The 24,323-nt window shown below is 35.1% G+C and overlaps 1 protein-coding gene across 2 annotated transcripts in view; it reads left to right on the top strand.

Moving 5' to 3' along the window:
- ZZZ3 (zinc finger ZZ-type containing 3) overlaps positions 1–24,323 on the top strand; it is a 102,147-nt gene that overhangs the window by 31,689 nt on the left and 46,135 nt on the right. For both annotated transcript variants that reach the window (XM_029227880.1, XM_029227881.1), the window contains 3 exons: positions 9,801–9,934; positions 11,536–11,689; positions 16,759–18,314. In XM_029227880.1, the coding sequence (XP_029083713.1) occupies positions 16,810–18,314 (1,505 nt within the window). In that variant the 5' untranslated portion in view covers positions 9,801–9,934; positions 11,536–11,689; positions 16,759–16,809. Of the gene's footprint in view, positions 1–9,800; positions 9,935–11,535; positions 11,690–16,758; positions 18,315–24,323 lie in introns of those variants that run through there.

Consider the following 24,323-nt stretch of genomic DNA (forward strand, 5'->3'; position numbering starts at 1 on the left):
GCGGAGCACAGGCTCTAGGCGTGCAGGCTTCAGTAGTTGTGGCGCTCGGGCTTAGTTGCTCCATGGCATAGTGGGATCTTCCCGGACCAGGGCTGGAACCCATGTCCCCTGCATTGGCAGGTGGATTCTTAACCTCTGCGCCACCAGGGAAGCCCCACATAGCTTCTTATAGGAGTTGGTTGCATCTGATCTGTGACTTGAAGGGCAAGATAAATGTTAGCTAGCAAAGGAAAGAAGGTAAAGACACTTGAGGCAGAGGTAGTAGTTTTAATCCTTGGTTGTTTGTTTATCAAAATTATCCTTGGAACTCTTAAAAATATATATATACCTCTACACTTTGTGATAATTCATCAAGCTGCACATTTAAAATTTGCGTACTTCTCTGTATGTATACCATACTTTTAATAGGTAAGTTAAAAATAACATAAAAAATGAGATAACATAGGGGACTTCCCTGGCGGTCCAGTGGCTAAGACTGTGCTTCTACTGCAGGGGGCATGGGTTCGGTCCCTGGTCAAGGAACTAAGATCCTGCATGCTGCAAGGTACAGCCAAAAAAAAAAAGAGAGAGAGAGATAATATAAAATTTAGATATAATAAAATCACCCCTTTAAAATGTATAATTCAGTAATTTTTAATATATTCACAAAGTTCCATAACCATCACCTTTAGAATACTTTCATCACTCTAAAAAGAAACCCCATACCCATTAGCAATCACTTTCCACCATCTCCTCCCTTCCTCCAGTCTCTGCAACCACTAATCTCCTTTTTGTAGCTTTTGGCTATGAATTTGCCTGTTCTGGATATTTCATATAAATAGAATTATACAATATGTGACCTTTTGTGACTGGCTTCTTTCACTTATGTTTTTAAGGTTCATCCATGTTGTAGCACGTATCAACACCTCACTCCTTTTTATGGCTGAATGAATATTCCATTGTGTACCACATTTTATATATCCATTCAGCAGTTTATGGACGTTTGGGTTGTTTTCACTTTTTGCCTATTATGAATAATGTTGCTATGAACATTCATGGACAAGTTTTTGTGTGAAAGTGTTTTCTTTTTGCTGGGTATATATCTAGGAGTGAAATTTCTGGGTCATATGGTAATTCTATCTTTAACTTATTAAGGACCTGCCAGACTTTTCCAAAGCAGCTGCAACATTTTGTATTTACACCAGCAAGTTATGAGGGTACCAGTTTCTCCATATCCTGTCAGTATTGTTATCCATTTTTTTGTCATATTAATCATAGTGGGTATGAAGTGATATTTCATTTTGGTTTTGACTTATATTTCCCTGATGACCAATGATATTCAGCATCTTTTCATGTGCTTATTGGCTTTTTGTACATCTTTTTTGCAGAAATATGTATTCAAGTCCATTGCTCATTTTTTAGATTGCTTGTCTTTTTGTTTAGTTGTAAAGGTTCTTTGTAGATGAGTGATTTACAGATATTTTCTGTCATTCTGTGGTTTGTCTTGTTATCTTGATACAGTTCTTAGAAGCACCAAAGGTTTAAATTTTGATGATTCCAGTTTATCTGTATTTTCCTTTGGTTGCTTCTTTCTTTTTAGTTTTAATTTTTAAATTGTGGTAGAATATACATAACATAAAATTGACCATTTTAAAAATTGAAGTATAGTTGATTTACACTATTGTGTTAGTTTCAGGTGTAAAGCATAGTGATTCAGTATTTTTGCAGATTATATTCTATTATAGGTTATTACAAGATTAAAGTATATAATTCCCTGTGCTGTATGGTATATCCTTGTTGCTTATCTATTTTATAGTAGTTTGTATCTATGAGTCCCATACTGCTAATTTGTCCCTACCCCCTTCCCTCTCCCTTTTGGTAACCACAAGTTTGTTTTCTGTATCTGTGAGTCTGTTTTGCATATATATTCGTTTGTATTATTTTTTAGATTTCACATGTAAGTGATATAATATAGTATATGTCTTCCTGTCTGACTTATTTCACTAAGCCTAATCTCTAAGTCTATCCATGTTGCTGCAAATGGCAGTATTTCATTCTTTTTGTGGCTAATATTCATGCATGCGTGTGTGTGTGTGTGTGTGTGTGTGTGTGTGAGTTTGTAAAACTGACCATTTTTAAAGTGTACAGTTTTGTTTTTGTTTTTTGGCCGCATTGGGTCTTCGTTGCTGTGCGCAGGCTTTCCTAGTTGCGGTGAGTGGGGGCTACTCTTCATTGCGGTGCTTGGGCTCCAGGTGCACGGGCCTCAGTAGTTGTGGCACGCGGGCTCAGTAGTTGTGGCTCTCGGCCTTGGTTGCTCCGCGGCATGTGGGATTTTCCTGGACCAGGGCTCAAACCCATGTTCTCTCCATTGTCAGGCAGATTCTTAACCACTGCGCCGCCAGGGAAGTCCCTAAAGTGTACAGTTTTAATGGCATTAAGTACATTCACATTGTTGGGCAGTCATCACTATCATCCACCTCTAGAACTAATTTGATTTTGTAAAACTGTAACTCTATCCATTAAACAATAACTTTCCATTACCCTCTTTCCCTAGTCTCTGGAAACCACCAGTGTATTTTCTATCTCTATGAATTTGACTACTTTAGTTACCTCATATAAGTGGAATCGTGTAGTATTTGTCCTTGGTTGCTTGTGCTTTAAGGGTTATATGTAAGAAACCATTGTCTAATCCAAGGTAACAAGGATTTATATTTATTTTTCTTCAAGGAATATTATAATTTTAGCTCCTACACATTGGTCTTTGATTAATTTTTAGTTAATTTTTGAATGTAATGCAAAAATAGGTGTCCAGCTTTCTCTTGCATGTGGATATTCCATTTTTGTTAGCACCATTTTTGGGGAAGATATTTTTTCCCCCATTGATTTATCTTGGTTTCCTTGTTGGAATAATTATCTTTTAAATACAGAATCTACAGTTATACCACTTCTTTTTTTTTTTTAATTTATCTATTTATTTGGTTGTGTCGGGTCTTAGTTGCGGCATGTGGGATCTTTTGTTGTGGCACGCGGGCTTCAGAACGCACGGGCTCTGTAGTTGCGGCACACAGGCTCTCTAGTTGAGGTTCGTGAGCTCAGTTGCCCCGCAGCACGTGAGATCTTAGTTCCCTGACCAAGGGTCGAACCCACGTCCCCTGCATTGGAAGGCGGATTCTTAACCACTGGACCACCAGGGAAGTCCCTCCTTGTTTCTTAATATTAATAATTTATATATTTTTTTCCTGATCAGTCTGGCAAGAGATTTATCAGTTTTACTGATGTTTGTTTTTCTGTTTTCAGTTTTCATTGATTTTCTGTTCTTTATTATTCCCTTTCTTTTTTATATGGGTTATATTATTCTTTTTTTCCCTAGTTTCTTAAGGTGGAAGTTGATGTTGTTATGTTGAGTTCTTATTTCTTTTCTAATGTTTTCTGCTATAAATTTTCCTTTAAGTGCTGCTTTTGTTGCATCCCACAGATGCTAATATGTTGTGTTTTTATTTTCATTTAGTTACACTATTTTCTAATTTCTCCCTTCATTTCTCTTTCTTCTTTGACTCATGGGGTATTTAGAAACATGCTATTTATTTTGAGATATTTCGGGATTTTGAGATATACTTTTAGTATTGATTTCTAATTTAATTCCATCATGGTTAATTTATATTACTTGAATCTTTAAAAATTTATTGATATTCTTTCCAAGCAACTTTTTCCAAATAACTATTTTAAAACTGATTTTAGACCATTTACATTAGCTGTAGTTAAGTTTAAACCTACTACCTTGCTATTGTTTAAAATTTTTTCCTATATTGTCTTTGTTCTCTTTTCCCTCTTTCTGCCTTCTTTTGGATTTAGTATTTTTTTTTATGTTTTATTTTATTTCTTTTGTTGGCTTATTAACTATCATCTTTTTTTTTTTTTTTTGCAAGTGATTGCTTTTAGGGTTCATAGTCTACATCTTTAACTTATCACAGAGTATCTTGAAATTATATTATACCACTTCACATGTAATATAAGAACCTTACAACATTGTATTGTTGTAAGGTTGTTGTTGTGCTATTATTACCTGGTTGTTGTGCTATTATTACCTTCCTGGTTGTTGTGCTACTATTGCCTTTCTGGTTGTTGTGCTACTATTGCCTTTCTGGTTGTTGTGCTATTATTACCTTTTACTTCTGTGCATGTTATAAACTTCACAGTATATTGGTATTATTTTGTTTTAAATAGTCAATTATCTTTTTTTTAAAAAATAAATTTATTTATTTATTTATTCATTTTTGGCTGCATTGAGTCTTTGTTGCTGCATGCAGGCTTTCTCTAGTTGGCGGTGGCTTCTCTTGTTGCAGAGCACAGGCTCTAGGCGTGTGGGCTTCAGTAGTTGTGGTGCATGGGCTTAGTTGCTCTGAGGCATGTGGGATCTTCCGGGCCCAGGGCTCGAACCCGTGTCCCCGGCATTGGCAGGGAATTCTTAACCACTGCACCACCTGGGAAGTCCCAGTTATCTTTTAAAGAGATATAACAACTAAGGAGAAAACTCTTTTAGATTTACCCTCATTTTCCATTTCTGGTGCTTTTCATTCATTTGGTTAGATCCAGAGTTCCAACCAGTATCTTTTTTCTTCTGCCTGAAGAACTTCTTTTAACATTTTTTGGGGGTGGGTGGGGGCTGTGCCACGCAGCATGCAGGATCTTAGTTCCCTAACCAGAGATCGAACCCACGTCCCGTGCAGTGGAAGCGCAGAGTCTTAACCACTGGACTGCCAGGGAAGTCCTCTAACATTTCCTATAGTTTATTTCTGTTGGTGATGGCATCTTCCAACATTTACCATTTGAAATCATCTTTATTTCAACTTAGAGAACGTATCTTTCAAAAACTATCGAATTATCAGTTGATAGTTTCTTTCAGTATGAAGGTAAACTTCACTGTGTCTTGTGTCTTGTGTTGTTTCTAGTGAATAGTCTGCTTTCAATCTTATTCTTCCCGTGTATATAATGTGTCATTTTTCTCTGTCTGCTTTTAAGATATTCTTTTTTTTTTTTAACTTATTTAAAGCAATTTGCTTATGATGTGCTGTGCTTTTCTTCATGTTTCTTGTGCTTGGGGTTTAGTCTCTGTGATCTGTGTGTTTATAATTTCCGTCAAATTGGAAAAATTTGGGGCCATTACTTTTTCAGACATTTTTTTCTGCTTTTGTGCACTCCAGTTACCCATCTACTAGGCCGCTTGATGTTGTCTCACAGCTCATTTATGCTTTTTTTATTCAGTTTTGTTTGTCTCTGTGCTTTATTTTGTAGTTTCTGTTGCTATGCTTTCATGTTCATTGACATTTTCTTTGCAGTATCTAATCTGCTGTTTATCCCAACCAGCATTTTTCATTACTAGAAGAATCAATTTTTAAAAATATCTTTCATATCTGTACCTAACATGCTTAACCTTTCCATTTATCTTTCTGAATGTATTAACAACAGTTATAATAACTGATTTAATGTTCCTGCCTAGTAAATCTTTCATGTATGTGTCCTTTTTTATTGATTGATTTTCTCATTATATGTAGTATCTTCCTGTTTCTTAGCATGTCTGGTAGTTTTTTATTGGATGCCAGGCATTGTCAATTTTACGTTGTTTGGTGCTAGACGTTTTTGTATTCCTATAAATATTTTTGAGTTTTGTTCTGGGATACAGTTAAGTTCCTTGCAAATGGATTTATTCTTTTGGGGCTTGCTTTTAATCTTTGTTAGGTGGGACTAGAGCAATCTTTAGTCTAGAGCTCATTTTGTCCCACTACTGAGGCAATGCCCTCCTGAGCACTGTACTTGATGTCTTATGAATTATGAGTTTTTCTACTCTACCTGATAGGTATACAAACTATTCCTGGCCCTGTGTGAGCCATGGGCAGTGGTATACTAGAGCTTGTGAGGGCCAGTTTTCAAAATATTGGGAAGTTTGTGAGCTGGCTTAATTCTTAATAGAATTAAATTATATACACTTATAGTTAAATCAGTTATATTAAGAATAAAGGAGATAAATACTCAAAACTCATGACTTGTAAATTATATTATTATTACTATTTTGATGCTTTGGTGGTAATTTATTATATCACTATTTTAGAAATATTCTGTAATGTTTAATGTGTTATCATGTATCTTTTCCCATCTTTGCACTCAGTGTTATTCCTTGATAGCTTGAAATTGGCCATGGGTAGGAGTATTCACACCAGAGTCATTGGTAACCCTGCAAACCAGGAACTATAAACCACCAACTGCCCTTGGTTGTTACACATTTTCTAGCATACCCCTGGCTATGGGTAAGAGTGGTTTTCCAGGCCTTGGATACACTGCATATACTGATCAGTGCTCAGCTCAAGACTTGAGGAGGATCTCTGCAGATCTCCTGAGGTCTTACTTGCTCTCTCTGAAGCTGTCTCCTCTCTGGTACAAGTGTTCTGGGAACCTTAGCTACTTGGGTCTCCCCAGACTCTGTGCATCATTTTCTTAAATCAGGGAGACTGCTTTGCCTGGGATCACCCTCCTCACTCTGAAGCTTGGAAACTCTCCAAGCAGGAAGCTGGGGCTTTGCTTTATTTGTTTCTTCTCTTTCATCGATCACTCTCCTATATTGTCTGGTTTCCAGTGTCTGAAAAACATTTTCATATATTTTGCCCAGATTTTTAGTTGTTTCGGATAGGAACGTAAATCTCATCTCTGTTACCCTGTCTTGGCCAGAAGCGGAAGTCCCTTGGAAGTGTTTTAGATAAGAGAGTGACAGAAATGTGTGCTTTAGACCCCGCTGCAGACCATGCATTTGTAAGGGACAAGACTTAAAGTAGAGGGACCAATTATAAGTCATGTGGGTTAGTTCAAGTGAGAAGTGATGAAGGCCTAATGTTAGTCATGGATGACACTAGAGAGGTGGGGAACGATTTGAGAAACGTGTATGGGGAAGAATCTAGTTCAGGGTTTGTAAAAGGATGGGTCATGAGCCATTTACATCTCAGTCACCTGTAGTGTGTTTGATAAAAATGAGGATTCTGTGTCCTGCCCCACCTTTATTGAATCTGAATTTCTAAGGATGAGGTTTAAAAATTTGTATTTTAAATAAGCCCCTAGGGTAATGCTTACAAACACTAAAGTTTCAGAAGAAAGTGATGGAATTTTTTTTTTTCAAAGGGTGAGCCTCATCTTTGGGGGATCCCTACATTGGAATGACCTGAAGTGGTTAATTAAAAGTAAAGATTTATGTGTGCATGTCCAGAACTGCTGAATCTGAATTTCTGGGGCAGTTAGTTCCAGGAATTTCTTAGGCACACTAAAGTTTGCCTGCTTTGCAGGTATAATCTCACTGAACTTCATAGTAACCCTGAGATGTAGTCGGCAGGTATTATGTCTCCTGTTTTATAGGTGAAGAAATGAAACGCAGAAGTGCAAAGTGGTTTTCTCTTGGTCAAACAGTTATTATTGATGGTGGGTAGAGAATCATATTTCCTTCTCCTTCCACCAAATCTGATGCTCTTTCTATTTCCTTTCTGTTGACTATGTAATAGGCTTATCTCTGAAATCTGTAGGAGGCATCCAAGACATTACATCTGTGGTTACAAACAATTTAGGGAGCCAGGAAAGTGTGATCTTCTTGGTCATACTTTGTACCAAGTGAAAGTTCGGTTCAGCTCTCTATAGCAAGTAACTGTGGTAAACTTAATTGTCTAGAAAAAGTATTTTTGTCTTTGACCATTATCTTAATGCTTTTTACAACCAGCTTTGAATGTCCCTCTCTCTGTTTTCTTTTAAAATCACTTAAAGCCATAGTGTACTGCAGTGCATGTGTTCAGTATTTTTCTTATAACAACTGAAGAATTGGGTGTGAAATATGAATCTATATTATAACCTTTGTTCTGAGTTTTTAATCCCCAAGGTCTTATAAAACTAAAAAAAAAAAATTCAGTGTCTTATAATTTAGATTGCATTTAGCTTGGATGTCACTGTTTTACTTTTATAGTATGTTGTGTGGCTTATAACTTTGCTATATTAGTAGAACTGATATATTTTCTAGTGAGATTTTCTGTAGTCTTTTGGAGTGATTTCATATGTGCCATGAATCTGAGATCCGTAATCTGTTTAACACAGTAGTACTAGTGTTAGACTGCAAATGGTAGGAAAAGTAATTATTTTCAGTCAAGATTGGTTTCTGGATTTGCTTTTGGAATTATTGAATAGTCAATGAATTTTGTTAGTACGTGAAAACAAGCAAAGCTCTATGGCAAAGAATAAATAAGGCCTTAGGAATGGGATTTAAATGGTTTGTTTTCTATTTTGTATGCGTTTCAAAAGACAAAGTAGCTAAGTTTTTTAAACTTCTGGAAGTAAGTTATATATTTAAATAGTTCAAATTTTAAAATTATTGTAGCTTGTCACAATTCTAAGTAGCTTTTCTGCTCCAGAAAGCATATAGTATTTGTGCAGAATCTTAAATATGAAATGTATAGTGAATGAAATGAAGACTGCTATGTAGGGAATATAAGAAGAGTTTTGACTATTTTAACTCCTTGCTTGTTACAAGAGAATTTATATCAACTTTTAAATTTAGGAATACCTAGATCTGTATTAACTTTTTTTGGCATTTCCTAAAGTCTTTTTTAACGTTTGAAAACAAATGAGGTAATGCACTGGCAGTCCAGTGGTTAGGACTCTGTGCTTCCACTGCAGGGGACCCAGGTTCAATCCCTGGTCGGGGAACTAGGATCCCACAAGACGTGTGGAGTGGCGGGGGGAAAAAAAAAGAAAACAAATAATAGGAATGAAGTGTTTGAGGATAGATATTAGTATTTCTTAATTGCTGTCTATTGTGTTTTTTTCCCTCCAATTAAAAAAAATTTAAATATAATTGATATTATGTTAGTTTTCTACTGTATTTTAGTGAAACTTTTCACTGAGAACATCTGTCAGGTTGACAACTCCAGTAACAAATTTTATCCACAAAACAGATGTAAGGCTATCTGCATTTTCTGTGTAGATTTTGGAATTTGGGATGGTACACCATGCTGAATCATTTTAGAATGCCATTGATAGATTTCTTTGACATATATATGACTTTTTTTTAGCTTATTTTTCCAATAATAAATGGGTAGAAATGACTTAAAGTTTTATATAATGCTTTTCATTATCATTGTAAGCACATTGATGTGTTTCTCAGACTTGTAACCTACAACCATGTGTATGTTTTTAAGAAGCTTACTTTTTTTTAAGGAACGTTTGTACAGCTACATCTTGATTTGTTTCTTCACTTATTTTGTCACATTTATTTTCTATTTATATTCAAAATAACATGGTCAGATTAGTCACAGAGGGATAATCTAACCAAGACAAAAATGTTACTTTAAAAGACATAGAATGTTTTAAAGTCACATTTAGGGGAAAGTCATGATCTTTTTTACTGCATTCTTAAGCTTCTAGATTATTCCCTAATATTGTTATAAAACACAAAAAAGTACTTTTCTATTAATGTCTGAGAAATTACAGATATATCTGTATGTCTACATTGGTAGTCAGAAAAGGAATCTAAGAACCTCTAAAACTTGTAAGAATTTTAATTTAGAATTAAATTTGAAATATTTTATGTGGGTACTGTGAGAAGCATTTGTAAGAGTGTTAACAAATCATCTTAGTCTGCTAAAAAATAACACATATTTTGTAGCTAAATATAAGGAATTATTTGTGAAATTTATTAGAAAATGCAGTGTGTGGTGTGTTAAGAAATATTATCAGTTTTATCCACAAATCTGTAAACAGTAACATATCCATAGTGACTATATTGTGGTTTCCCTTCACAGATATCAAGTTGTGCTAGTACAACCATATAAATAAGTAATACCTGAAGTCACAGTGTAACATGGACATTAACAGTGATGACAGATAAATGCAGACGCTTGGGAGTCAAATACTAGGCGAAACACTTTTAAAAAAGGTAAGAAAAAATGTAATCTTAATTAAGGCCAAGTGGGCTTTAGTTAGTAGAAGTAATTGAAGTTTCCTTTTCACTGTATTAGGCTTTTAAGAAGCCTAATCTGCCTAATCATCTGCATGATCCTGTTTATCTTAATACTGGTAGGACTCAGCTGTAAGTACCAGTTCTTCTGTGAAAATAACTGCTGCAGATCTCCTTGCCTGGCAAATATCATAATGGGTGATGTTTCAACAGCAAACCCTACCCAAATAGGATAGTAACGTGACTGATTGGAACTTGATAGAGCGCTGGAATGGGCGTGCCAGCGGATACTCAGAGACACATCCTAAACTGTGGATCCTCTTTGGCTCTGTTGTTTGCTACCATCTCCATACACCATACAGTGTAATGCTTTACCATGTTTGTGAAAGGATTTCAGGGTTGAGTACAAAGGCGTTGGCAATTGGAATGTTATAAGAAGAGTGAAGTTTCAAGTCAAGGGTTACTTTTTTGTAGGACCATTTTTCACTGTGCACCCTCCTCGTGTTAATTTAGAACATTTTTTAATGTAGTATTAAATAATTTTATTTAGACAATTTTCCTACCTTGTGCTTTTCAAGAATTTAGAAGACATATCTGGGAGAGGTCGCATCTATAGATATTAGCCTTGTTGCCCTCTTGCTGACTTAAACTGTAATCTATTTATTTTTTCTAGGCAGTAAATCTAGTTTACAAAGCTTGATAATTGCATCCATTTTTATTTTGAAAAATTTTTTGCATTAGTTTTTAAGTTGCAATCTTTTACCAAAAATAGTATCACTTCTAGAATATCTAGTTTTATGTTTATAATAAAGTGACAATTTCCATCATGAACATCGTTAGTCTTTTTCCTGGTGTTCCTCCTTGTTTTTGGATGGGCACTCATAGTAACCCATTTATCCAGATTCTCTGAAAAGGATATCATAATACATTATTATAAAGTAAAACTGTAATTAGCCAGACTGTCCAAGAAATGGATTATAATTAGATTAATTAAAATATCTGGCCAACTGGGTACTAAAGCCAGAAAATCCTTATTGTTTTTGTTTTTGTTGAAAATCCATATGCCAAAAATAATAGAAATTTCCCTTTATAAAAAATTTCCCTTTGTAAAGTCTTGTAGCACTTTATATAACCAAAGTTATAATGTATATCTATTCCAGAAGACTTGGTTGATTCTTTGTTGTACATAATCTAAATTAATTTTGTTGTTCAGTTCCTAGTTTTAAATACCTGAAAGCCAAACTTTGGGAAGGCCTCTAGAATAAGAGATTATAAATTCCGTATGAGAAATCTTCTTATCAAGGGCAGTCTTTGGGTCACCTCAAAACAGTATTGCCTTAGACTCTAGAAAAGAACTGAGTTACATTTTGACTCAAAATAATACTGAGTTGTTGTAAAGATTTAGTATATTTCAAGCTCTTTTTGGTTTGTTTTTGTTGGTTTCTAAAAATCTTTTTCCAGTTTCTTGATATATCTGAGCCTACAAAGTTAACAAGAATTACCAAAGATGTTACTAAAATATTTTAGCATAAGTTAATTTGATTCTTTAATTCTTTTTTTTTATTATTTTATTTTTAAAGAAAGGAATTTAGGAAGTTCTAGTATTCTCCATGGCTGAAGCTGAGAGTCTGAAACCATGATGCTTAAGCTCTATTCTAGATCATAGCTCCAACTCCTTCAGGATATAAGGAAAAGAGATAATATTTCCACAATGATAGATCTTTGGTTATACAGGTAAGTTATTTAGTTTTGTAGTAGTGAAGACAACTATAGTCTGTTTGTTTGCCTGTAATTAAGGAGAGGAGGCTTGTTATTTTTCTGTACTTCCTTCGGTGCATGGAAAATTGTGCAGTCTGGGTAGCTGTTCATAGGAGCGCAGAGCTATAGGGAATGGCGTAGGGATGATATCTTTTTCCAACAGGGGATAAATGAAGTGACTTAAAGTACATTGGAATCTCTAGAGCATTATACCTTTCTTTGACACTCTAGGTATTTTTGATTCAAGGGTAGTATGAAATTCCTTGACTTCTCTTTCTCCCCACTTGTCTTTTTAAGTGTATATTCATTCAGCTCTCTCTATATCTATGTCTCTCTGCCTACCCCCTCGCCCCTCTGAATGGGGAAGAAAGAAGAGATCCCTTTAAACAGGGGATCAAGGTAGTATGTAATAGAGTTCCCAGGGTTCAAAGAGACTGATATTAAGAACCTTAAGTTGAATTACATAGATAGGTCCCCAGGTCTCACTCTCCTTCTTTTAACCTTATAGATACTTTTGACATTATAGATAATAGTGGTAATTGCTCAGCAAAGAAATTTGTCTTAAAAGAATTGTATGACAAGGATAGTCCCTAAACCGTTATTAAACAGTTCCTGTTTATGTTCTAGACAAATAGAAAAAGAATCATTGGTAACACTTCCCAATTGCTGTTGTTCTTTTTGCCTTTCACTTTGGTTTGTCTACATGGTATCATGACCAGTTCCTAAAAATTGTTCACTTAATAAAACTAAATAAATATCAGCTAGAACATTGATGTTAACGAAGGATTGCCAGTCCTTCAATTCCCAAAATAAACCATACTACTTCAGTAATTATAGTGGGAAAAAAAGCTTACAGGCAGTGTCTTTGAAATATCTTTTGAGATTTCTAAAGTAAAGGTGGTAGATAGCTGGAGTAGTGTTTCATTAGGTGGACCATTTTACTTTCAGTCACTGAAACAGTGATACAGATGTGATCACAGGGGCTGGAAATTTATGATCTGAAACATAGCTGATACTGTTTCAGAGAGCGTTTCAGAATCCCATAATTATATTTGAGAATCCTATAATTAGATCCTACAAGTAGATTCAAATTTGGGAGAGGGTAGTTCAGCAGTAAATAAATGGGTGAGACATATGGAATTATAGGTAGGATTTGGGCCTCAATGTGAATGGACAGGGTAAAATTTGGTTGACTCTCCTTCTGAGATATGTCCTGCAATAGAATGAAAACTCACGAAGGTGGGGAAGAGAGGAATTCTAGTGATTGATTATATTCTCTTCCCTCTATTGTAGAAGATGCCATATTCATTAGTTTGTGGGTAACATAGGAAAAACGTCATTCTAGTTGCTAGATTGGGTTTTGCCCATATGAATCTGTTAACTAACAGTTTCCCTTAATTCTAAAACTAGAGTGATTGATTGAATTACCAGTTCTAGTTGGGTGCTGGCTAATGTTTAAACCATGTTAACTATTTACTTAACTAGCAGGGGTGTTTTCTGAGATACTTTGTTTGTAAATGAGTTTTTTTCTCTTCCTTTAGCAACTTAATTTTTGGCTGGAATATAATTTTGTACTCCAAACCTCTTCACTAAATTTCTTTAGTAACTCTTGTGTTATGCAGCTAAAATGAGGAAGACAACTGCTTTTAGTCTATAATACTTTACAAAGCATGGCAAAACAATGTTGAGACTTGGTTGAGATAATTGGAGCATTGTTAGTCTCTTTTTGGTAATTGAATTTTGCACTCAGTTTATCAGATAACTACAGAAAATATGTGTCTTTATAAATGCTTATTCAAAAATAGAAAAGATAATGAAGAAAAAGGTTAGAACAGAAGGAAAAAATCATTAGAAGGAAGAGTGTTGAAATTTCACTTAACTCTAATCTTCAGAATTTTAACCAATTTAATACCTTAAGTATATGTAATATGTTAATTTCAGGCAAGAGATTTTTATAGTCCTCTATTTGGTGCTTCCTTAGCCAAAGGGATAATGGTTTTATTTATAAATTTTTTATTATTAGGATCGAGTAAAGAATTAAAGGATATGTTATAAATGGTCTAATTTAGTTTGAAACTTGATATATTTTAATAGACTACTGTCTGGATGCAGTGGTCTAAGGCACTGCTTCTCAAACCCTAATAGACATTTAATGACCTGGGAATCAAATTAATTGGAAGGTCTAAGGCAGGGCCTGATATTCTGCATTTGTAACAAGCTTCCAGTAGATGTCCATGGTGCTAGTTCTCAGGCCACACTTTTTTTTTTTTTAAAGACTTTTATACTTTACTTTAAGGACAGTAAATATGAGTCACCAAATTTCTGTACAAAATATCCTATTGGTTTCTTTATTATTATTATTTGTTTTACTTTTTATTGGAGTATAGTCTATTTACAATGTTGTGTTAGTTTCAGGTGTTCAGGCCACACTTAGAGTTGCAAGAGTTTGAGGTACCACAAGGGTTCTTATCACAAAACAGTTTCATTTAAAATATGGCCCAATAGCATAGGGTTTGAGAACTCTAAAATTTGGACTTCATTGTAGTTGTGAACGGAATAAAAATATTTTTAGGGAGCAAAAGAAATGAAAAAAGTTTTAATATTTCATGTTGATCAGTGTTTTGATTGATCACTGGAATGGTGCAGAAATAAAACAGACCCTCATTATAGGTGGTGTTTTATAATGATATATATATATTCTTTGTTAGTAGTTTTGGGTACTACTAATAATAGGATTACTTCATTAATAATGATAAGGCAGAAATTTTGCTCTCATTTGGGTTGGTGTGGAGAGAAAAGGGCTAGGAATGCCTGTTACCAGAATCATTTGAAGTTTATATGCCCTTGATTGGCATCATATTTTTAAAAATAAAGATAAACAGTTTTTTGTGTGTGTGTTTATAAAATATTACTATTGCCAATATTATTTTTGAACCATAAATCACGAATATAATCAAATTGGCATTAAAGATATTTGCATTAGGTTTTATAAATAAAGTTTATAAAATTAGCTTATGTTTTCTTTGTTATATTTACATAGGTATTTAATATTTAAAAATCTGTAATCTTCAAATTTGAAGGCTTCAGATTTGGATACATGAAACAAATACATTGATTTTAATATTTTTTAGTTTGTGCTCTTTTGAAACATCATCTGAAGTTTAACTTAAAGTTTTGTAATTAAAAGTGGATGTTTATGGGTCATTCACTGTTTATTACCTGTGAATAAAAATAGACTGTAATCTTGATAAGAAGATTTTAACAGAAGAGAATTATACATCAGATCTGACTAATGAGTCCCAAAAGAGTAAAAGTTTACTTTGAAAAGCATTATTTTTAAGCTCTGATCAGTGTTCCATACTTACTGTTCATGGAATTGCTATGGAATTCTCTAGAAAGAATTTTCACACTTTAATCCCAGGGCTGATTTTGTGAGTCTTGTAAGGTTTTTAAAAATTGTTAATTAAAAATTTAGAAGCATGCCATACTCTGAAACAAAACTAAATTCAACTGACTTACATATTTTACAGGATACTTCTTCATTTTATTCATTTTGTCAGCAGGCAGGAACAAGAAGGCAGTTTCTTCTTTTTGTATGTGATACTGTGTTGCTGTATCTTCTGTAGCTCTTAATAACCTTTCCAACTGTTAGATACTTCTAAGTTGAGGCAAAGGAGAGATTGTATTTGATTTGTGGGGAGAGGGGTAGAATGGCATTTGGAGGGTTATAGGAGAGTGAGCTTGTGGGAAAGCTGGCAAAAGGGATGAGGGAAGAGGTTCCTGTGCAACTTTGTACTACAACCATTACTGGCCTCTTTTCTCTGTCCATCCTGCACCCCGTTTGAAGTCAGGCAGTGAAGTGGCGAAGTACCTTTTGAAAGCTAAATAGGGGAGGAGCAGAAGAATGGAGACTTGAAATTTTAACAGCTCCTTTAATTCTGCTTGTTGGGAGAACCTTGGAAAATAATCACTGAATCGCTCAGTTTATACAAATGGATCAATCAGGGCAGTTTTCAGTTTCCCTCTCATTTGTATTATAGAAGCACCAAAGCATCCACACCAGAAAGCCTGCTCATCTCCTTAACATGCATTAATACTGTGGCATACACATATACTCAGGAGTTCAAAGAAGGAAAGGATGGGGTTATATGTGTATTCCTGATTTCTTAAATGTAATATTTGTTTGGCAGTGTGCTTCTTTCCCTTTTTCTTCTATCCTCTTTAGAATACTTCCTTTCACTTGCTAATTTGTGGCTCTACTTCTAGAGACTAGGGTGGCTTGGCTTTGCTCTGTATTGCTCTTAGCAAGTATAAGCTACGGTTGTGATTTCTGTTCATCTGCTTAGTTATAAAAAATTCTACTGCGATTTCTGTTCATCTGCTTAGTTATAAAAAATTCTACTGCAACCAAAATTTTTTGGATGCCACGTGGTTTGTTATCAAAGAATTTGACCTGAAACTCATTTTAGTAAGAGTGAATTAAAAAGAGCAGAGCCTGTCTTTTTACCTCCCAGAAGTGTTGAGAAAACATGAGAAGTGATTGGGATAGTTTATATGATAGCTGCTATATAAATTCAAGATTATTATTTTAATAACCAAGATGAAGTCCTGTCTTTGAGAGAGATCTTTCTGGGTGCTTTGCCCCTGTATATCTGAGAGGTAGATACATAGCGAGGAAGGTTAAGAGCGTGGAATCTAGGGCCCTGCCCAGCAGTTTACTAGCTGTGTGAATTTGGACAGATTACTTAAACTGTATGTGCCTCAATCTCCTCATTTATGAAGTAGGAATGATAATAAGCACTTATTCTAATTGTTGTTAGACTTAAGTGAGTTAACGTATGTAAAGCATATAGAACGATTCCTGGAATGTATTAAGTGCCATATAATTGTTAGCTAATATTATCACTTTTGGAAATGTTAATAAAATAATTATATCACAAAATTTAATATGGCTATACATGGATTAAAAAGTTATAGCTTTATACTTTTGTTTTAGGTGTATTAACTATTACCTTTTTCTCATTATTTTGTTTACGTTTTTGAAGGTTTCCCAATGAGTGGATCATGATGACCGTATTGTAGGGACTTGCCATAGTATGGCTGCTTCCCGATCTACTCGTGTTACAAGATCAACAGTGGGGTTAAACGGCTTGGATGAATCTTTTTGTGGTAGAACTTTAAGGAATCGTAGCATTGCTCATCCTGAAGAAATCTCTTCTCATTCTCAAGTACGATCAAGATCACCAAAGAAGAGACCAGAGCCTGTGCAAATTCAGAAAGGAAATAATAATGGAAGAACTACTGATATAAAACAGCAGAGTACTCGAGAGTCATGGGTAAGCCCTAGGAAAAGAGGACTTCCTTCTTCAGAAAAAGATAACGTAGAAAGGCAGTCTGTAGAAAATTGTGAAAGAAGGCAAGCAGAACCTGTTTCACCAGTTTTAAAAAGAATTAAGCGTTGTCTTAGATCTGAAGCACCAAACAGTTCAGAAGAAGATTCACCTATAAAATCAGACAAGGAGTCAGTAGAACAGAGGAGTACAGTAGTGGACAATGATGCAGATTTTCAAGGGACTAAACGAGCTTGTCGATGTCTTATACTGGATGATTGTGAGAAAAGGGAAATTAAAAAGGTGAATGTCAGTGAGGAAGGGCCACTTAATTCTACAGTAGTTGAAGAAATCACGGGCTATTTGGCTGTCAATGGTGTTGATGACAGTGATTCAGCTGTTGTAAACTGTGATGACTGTCAGTCCGATGGGAACACTAAACAAAATAGCACTGGTTCCTATGTGTTGCAGGAGAAATCAGTAGCTGAAAATGGGGATTCGGATACCCACACTTCAATGTTCCTTGGTAGTAGGAAGGAGGACAGTTATATAGACCATAACGTGCCTTGCACAAATTCAGAAGTGCAGGTCAAGTTGGAGGACCACAAAATAGTAACTGCCTGCCTGCCTGTGGAACATGTTAATCAGCTGACTACTGAGCCAGCTACAGGCCCCTTTTCTGAAATTCATTCATCTTTAAGGGATTCTGAGGAGGAAGTAGATGTGGTGGGAGATAGCAGTGCCTCAAAAGAGCAGTGTAATGAAAACACCAATAACGCCCTGGACACAAGTCTTGAGAGTATGCCAGTCTCCGGAGAACCAGAACCATCTTCTGTTCTAGACTGTATTTCGGCTCAAATGATGTCTTTATCAGAACCTCAAGAACATCGGTATACTCTGAGAACTTCACCCCGGAGGGCGGCCCCTACCAGAGGTAGTCCCACTAAAAACAGTTCTCCTTGCAGAGAAAATGGACAACTTGAGGAGAATAATCTTAATCCCAGTGAAACAAATGCACCTGTTAGTGATAATATAAGTCAGTCTGTCACAAATCCCGATGAAATTTCTCACAATGAAAAAGGCATATGTTGTGACTCTGAAAATTATGGGAGTGAAGGACTAAGTAAGCCATCCTCAGAGGCAAGACTCAATATTGGACATTTGCCATCTGCCAAAGAGAGTGCCAATCCGCACATTACAGAAGAGGAAGATGATGATCCTGATGTTTATTACTTTGAATCAGATCATGTGGCACTGAAACACAACAAAGAGTATGTGTAAATATGGTAACCATGAATTCTGCTTTGTTTATTATTCCCCAAGTTTTCATTTATTCATAATGTCTATAGCATTTTTATTACAGCTAAAATTAATGCTTTAGCTGAAATTTTGGGTTTAACACAATGATATTCTCAACTCTTAAAAAAAAATTTTCCAAAAAAAAGACTTAACATCCAGCTTTATTAGCCTTCTCAATGGCAATATGGTTTTCTAGTTTTAAGATTTCACACATCTCAAATTAGAAAAGACATGTGGAAACATGGTTGATGGTGTTTTTATTTTTTAATAAGTTTTATATTATTTGAGTTAATTTATAAAATAGAAACATCTTTAGTTATCACAGTACACTTGTAGAGCTTTATGAAGTGTATATGGTGTCCACATAATGTAGAACAATTAATGAGTGAATAAACATCATCCAAATAAGGGAAATCTGGCAGGCTACAAATCTACATTTATCTTAGTTATTTACATCTAATTTCCAATTAAAACTTTTGATTTAAACAGTGTGCTTTATGCATCGTCTTTGACTTTTGTGATGTAGAGAAGTAGATATTACTGTTAATACTGTGACAGCTAGTTGTATGTTGTAGTTAGCTTATTAGCAAGAGTTAAGTCTGCTCTATAGTTTACATAAAGCATTTGAGACAGATTTCTTTATTTTCCTGATTCTAAATTATAAGGGGAGACTGTATCTTAAAATACTATCTGTTCTCAACCTTTGTGATAAAGGTACTTTTTAAAATAAAGAATTCCGTGTCCAGATTTATCACGATTTTGCTTAGATTTTCTTTACAGTACTCTGGGCAATAACAAATGAATTGGAGCTATGTCTAAATCGTGAAAGGAACTGTTAACAAAAGTGCTTATCATAAATATCATGATCAGCAATAGTAAAAGATAGATTTAATCACGTTTACTTTTACAGAGTAGGCTTTTGAATAAATATCACAATCAGATTATATAAACTGTAAAATACTTATTTGAGGAACCTTTTTAATGTTTTTGTTGTGGCAGCTGTCAGATCCTGCTGTATATTGGATGAAAGTATCAAATCCTGCCTTGTAGAATATAATAATCTTTTGCCACGCATTATAGATAGTTTAGATTTGTACATGATAACATGGTGGCCTTTTAGCATAGGTCTCTTTTCTGAAAATTTTCTTCTGTTTTCTTTATAAACAGCATTTTAATATTGTGTTTCATAGATCATTTTATTTGAGCATTTTACTTATTTTGTGGAACTGTTAGCATTTTCATGTATTTGAAGTGTTTGAAGTCCAGTTTGAGATGGAAAAAAATTCATAAATGAAGTTTTTTCAATTTGAGATAAATTGAGTTCTTACCATTAGTATCATGTATCAGTTTTCAAAAGTAGAGTTTTTTCCTGCAGGCACTGGGAAGCAGAGCATGTGTCTTGGGGGAAATACCGAAAAGTCTGGAAGTATGCATATTTACAAAATGATACTCTATTCTATTCTTTGCTTTTTATTGTTTCTTTGGCAAAAGAGGTACTCTCTTATTAAGGGTTAACTGGTTATTAATCATGGAAAATATTCCCATTAGTACATTATGTTACTTTTTTGGTAAGAGCTCTTCTGGTGATTCTGAAGAATGATGTTCCTATAAAATGGTTCTCTAAAGATAGTGGCCATAACATTTGAAGAGTGAGGTGCATATTCCTAAACCTTTGAGAATGAGAACAATAGTTTCATGGGTTCCTTAGGATATAGAGTACTTTGGAATTTGGATGATAGTTGCTTTATTAGGACAGTGTTCTCAAGTTAAATTAGTGCCTTGTTGGGTGACTTTGGGCAACAGAATTGATTCCTTCTTGCTTTTTTGCTTTTTCCAAATCTTTTGAAAATAGCACCTTTGACCCTTCACTTTTAACTTTTTTTTCCCCCAAAGGAAGCAGATCAGCAGAAGTGGGATGGAGAGGGAGCATCTTGATTAGCATCTTGGTTAAAGATAATTTAAGAAAAATTGGGATGAGGTGTTTGATCATATCACATGTTAATCTCTTTCAGTAAAATCCCTGTTCCTATCTAGAACCAGGAGATGGTTAGAGAAAATGTTTTGACTGTTTTTACCCAAGTTGTCATTGTTGAAAATAGCATCATGATACCTGTCTAACGCTTTTAATTCTCAAATAAATTTCTGGCAGTTGGAAAATGTTAAAAGGTACTTTGGGGAAAGAAAGAAAGAAAAAAAAAGACACTTGGGGTAGATGGATTATTGTCCCCCTGCACACACAGATCTCCACCACTAGGGAATGAGTACTTCCTGATGGCCAGTTTAGAAAATATATTATGAATAGAAGACACTGAGTGTGACGTAGCTCTTTGTCTGGAGCCAGGAGGCCATAGCTCTTTGTTCCAGTTACAGTTCTTTGAATTAACATTAATTAATCAGCAACCTTCTATCCTAGCATTCATCCTATAATTTATCCATCTTGTTTGCAGGGATATCATATACAAGGTCATCTAATCACTTCTAAATGTTTGAAAAGATATTTTATGTTGAGTCCTAGACTTAGACCCGATTCATGGTAATTAGGCCATAGGCCAGAGAAGTGAGCCTACAGATGTTTTGGGTGCTTGCCCTGTTTCCTCTCTAGATACCATCCCTCTTCTCCAGCATATAAACCCATAGGTGCTTTTCTGTATTTATTTATCCACATGGAGAACTCCACTGTGATCAAGGGACTGAAGAGTATCTTCTTCTCTGGTGTGATTCCAGCTGTGGAGTATTTTACTAGAATATGCCTTCTTAAAGATTAGGGGGTGGGGAATCAAAAAGAAATATACTTCAGCTCAAGACAGTCTCATCTTATAGGTTGATAGAGTCTGTTAAAGTGGTAGATAATACCTAATGACTCTCTTTTTGGCCTAAATAGCTGGACTAACTGAGATCATGTGCTTAACTGTGGATTGCTCTTTCTGTTTGAGAATGGACCTTTTGCTGATTTTGAATCAGAGACACTGAAACTGACCTCTAAATTTTGAAGTTCTGGTTCTAGGGAGAGAAGATATGGAAGATTTCAGGTCCTGGGATTTAATGTTCAGAGCTTTCCTTCCAATTCACAAGGCAGTCACTGGAAAATAAATTTTCAAATAAAAATGTGATTTGGTCAGTTGCCTCTGAATTCTCATTGTACAAGAATACTTAAATAAATTTGTACTTGAAGGGCCTTGGATAGCTTCATGAAAGCTTTTATGAACAGATAGAGGGTGGAAAGTCAGATTTAGGGTTTCTAGATTTTTGAGGTCTTACAAATGATTTAACTCATTGATAATATTGCTAATGTTGATATTGATTTGTAAGTTTCTAGATAATGAAAGCGTAAGAGTAAGATAGTTATTGCTCATCTAAGAGTGTTGCTCATGTAGTGTTCAGGTAAAAATCTTGTTTTCAAATCATATTAAGGAATATTACAAGAATTGTAGTTTCAAACTTGATTCTCTGAAAACATTAATGTACTAAATAATTATATGTCCTTCTGTTGCACAGTGCTTATGAGGAATCATTTGATACTTCATCAGTTTCAGAAGCTACATAGGAAAATCCTCATCAATTCTTCTAGATTCATTACTTCCTATGAGACTACTTTTATTGTTTGTCAAGGTAATTTCTTTCAAAGGGCCAGAAAACTCCAAGACTAGGGATGGATTTTGCTTAGAAAGCACTAGAGTTGAAATCCGGCCCTGGATAAAATAATTTTACATTTGTACTGTGTTTCATAATTTACAAAGTAATTTCATCTAGTTTCTCATTTGACACCCACAACTACTTGGAAATAGACAGCATAGGTGGCAGTCCCTGTTTCCTAACTCATAATCAAGGTTTTTAGGTTATTTACTTAAAGTATGATGAATTCTGGGTAGAAATGGGGTTAGAACTTCTGTCTTTCAGTTGATAGTCTGAACTAGGTTCCCTGATCCAATAAAGATTTATTCTATGGACTTTTGGAATTTCTAGGTTGAGGACTCTAATGGAACAGATCTTGGATACCCAGTTTTCAAAATTTGTTAGCCCAAGTTTAAGCTCTGTAATTGTAATCATAATTATTTGGTTTTATCTGTCAGAGAATCAGCCTTATAGGTAAGTAACCTGTTTATTGAATGAAATACTTTCATGTTCATTTTTTTTTAATAAATTTTATTTATTTTTGGCTGCGTTGGGTCTTCGTTGCTGTGTGCAGGTTTTCTCTAGTTGCGGCGAGTGGGGGCTTCTCTTCGTTGCGGTCCGCAGGCTTCTCATTGTGGTGGCTTCACTTGTTGCAGAGCGCGGGCTCTAGGTGCGTGGGGCTTCAGTAGTCGTGGCTTGTGGGCTCTAGAGCGCAGGCTCAGTAGTTGTGGCGCACAGGCTTAGTTACTCCACGGCATGTGGGATCTTCCCGGACCAGGGCTCGAACCCATGTCCCCTGAATCGGCAGGCGAATTCCTAACCACTGCGCCACCAGGGAAGCCCGTGTTCATTGTTTTGAAGAACATTTTGTTAGTGTGTCTGTGAAGGATAACTCCCATGTACAGTAAACTGGGGAAATAAAATTACAGCTACAACTTGACTTTACATAGAGGATTTGGATAATGCGCAAAAAATACTTTATGGAGGGTAGTTTAGAATGCAATTAGGTATATTAAAGTCAAAAGCTACTAGGGAAAACTCATGGGAAAACAGTGTGGAATACAAGAGCCAGATTGGCCCCAGTAGTTTGACACAAAGATTAATGGGAGGAGGGAGATAAGTGTCCTAAGTATAAAATTTTGGGTTGAAGTGGAGTAAGCCATTGACTAGTCAAAATATTGTGAATTCTTTGTTTTTTCCTTTGAATACCAACATCTTTTATTTCAACTAATGTCAGTGGTTTCCAAAAGTAACTATCTGCCTGTGATTGAATTATATTTATACTCGAGTGTAATTTAATCTGTTCTTTTTGATTTAGGGTCATCTTTGCTGGCAGGGGTTATGTGGTGATACTTTTTCTGGCATCACTGCCAGAAGGTCTGTTTTCACCTGTGTTAAATGATTTGGGCTTCTCCGCTTTTTATGCTCTTAGAATGTGGCTTCTTTTCTAAGTTCTCTGGCTTCTTATGATTTTCTTAATTTTTGTTGACTTTCATTAGTCACTTGTGCTGTGATGGTACTTACCTTCTAATAATTCAGCCTTCCCTTCTAATTGCTTTCAGTTTTCTTTCAACTTGGAAACCAAGAATAACCAAGCTTGTAAGAATTGTTTCATGATTTTTAAGAGATGCACTGAGAAATTTCTTTTTGAATTAGTAAATGAGCATTAGTTCATGAAATTTTTTTTTTTTAATTGTGGGTTTTATTGTTTGCTTCCTCTCTGATTTGGAGGCTGTGTCTTATGTAAGTTACCAGGTATCTAAATTTTGAATAAACAATAGTTGGTTCTTTATACATGGCAATAAATACTCATTAGAAATAAAACCCATCTAAAATAATTATCATTTATTTGAGACTGATTGAAGCTTAGCCTTTAGTTGCAGGAGCTTTATTTCTGTAAATTTTTATAGTAGGCTAAAAATGTTGTATTTTTACGTATTAGTAGCCTATACCATATATACTGTTTCTTTGATGATGCACGTCATCAGGTATTATAATGTACAGTAATAAGTGGGAAGATCTGTCTGTGACCGTTCTACTCCTCCCCACCCTCCTCCCTTCCTCCCTCTTACTTTAGTGGAATCTCTCTACCACATTTCCTTTGCATTATTATGGAAAGCTGCTTCTACTTGTCTCTTTAATTTCTGATTTTAACAGAGGGAAATTTGTAAAGTGATGAGAGGAGACTGAGTAATTTGTTCAGGGTTCTCTCAGTAGATAGAATTCTCTGTAGTGTGTTATGATTTTATTTTCACATATCTAGTAATATTTGTGTGGTAGACATTGTAAATATGTTGTTGACTGTCTGGATTTTGTTCTTTCTTTAAAAAGTGTTGAAATTTGGTCTGACAGGCAGTTAATTTACTTGA

This window comes from Monodon monoceros, unplaced genomic scaffold (genome assembly GCF_005190385.1).
Source record: "Monodon monoceros isolate NGI ecotype Baffin Bay Population unplaced genomic scaffold, NGI_Narwhal_1 Super_Scaffold_18, whole genome shotgun sequence".
Taxonomy (NCBI): Eukaryota; Metazoa; Chordata; class Mammalia; order Artiodactyla; family Monodontidae; genus Monodon; species Monodon monoceros.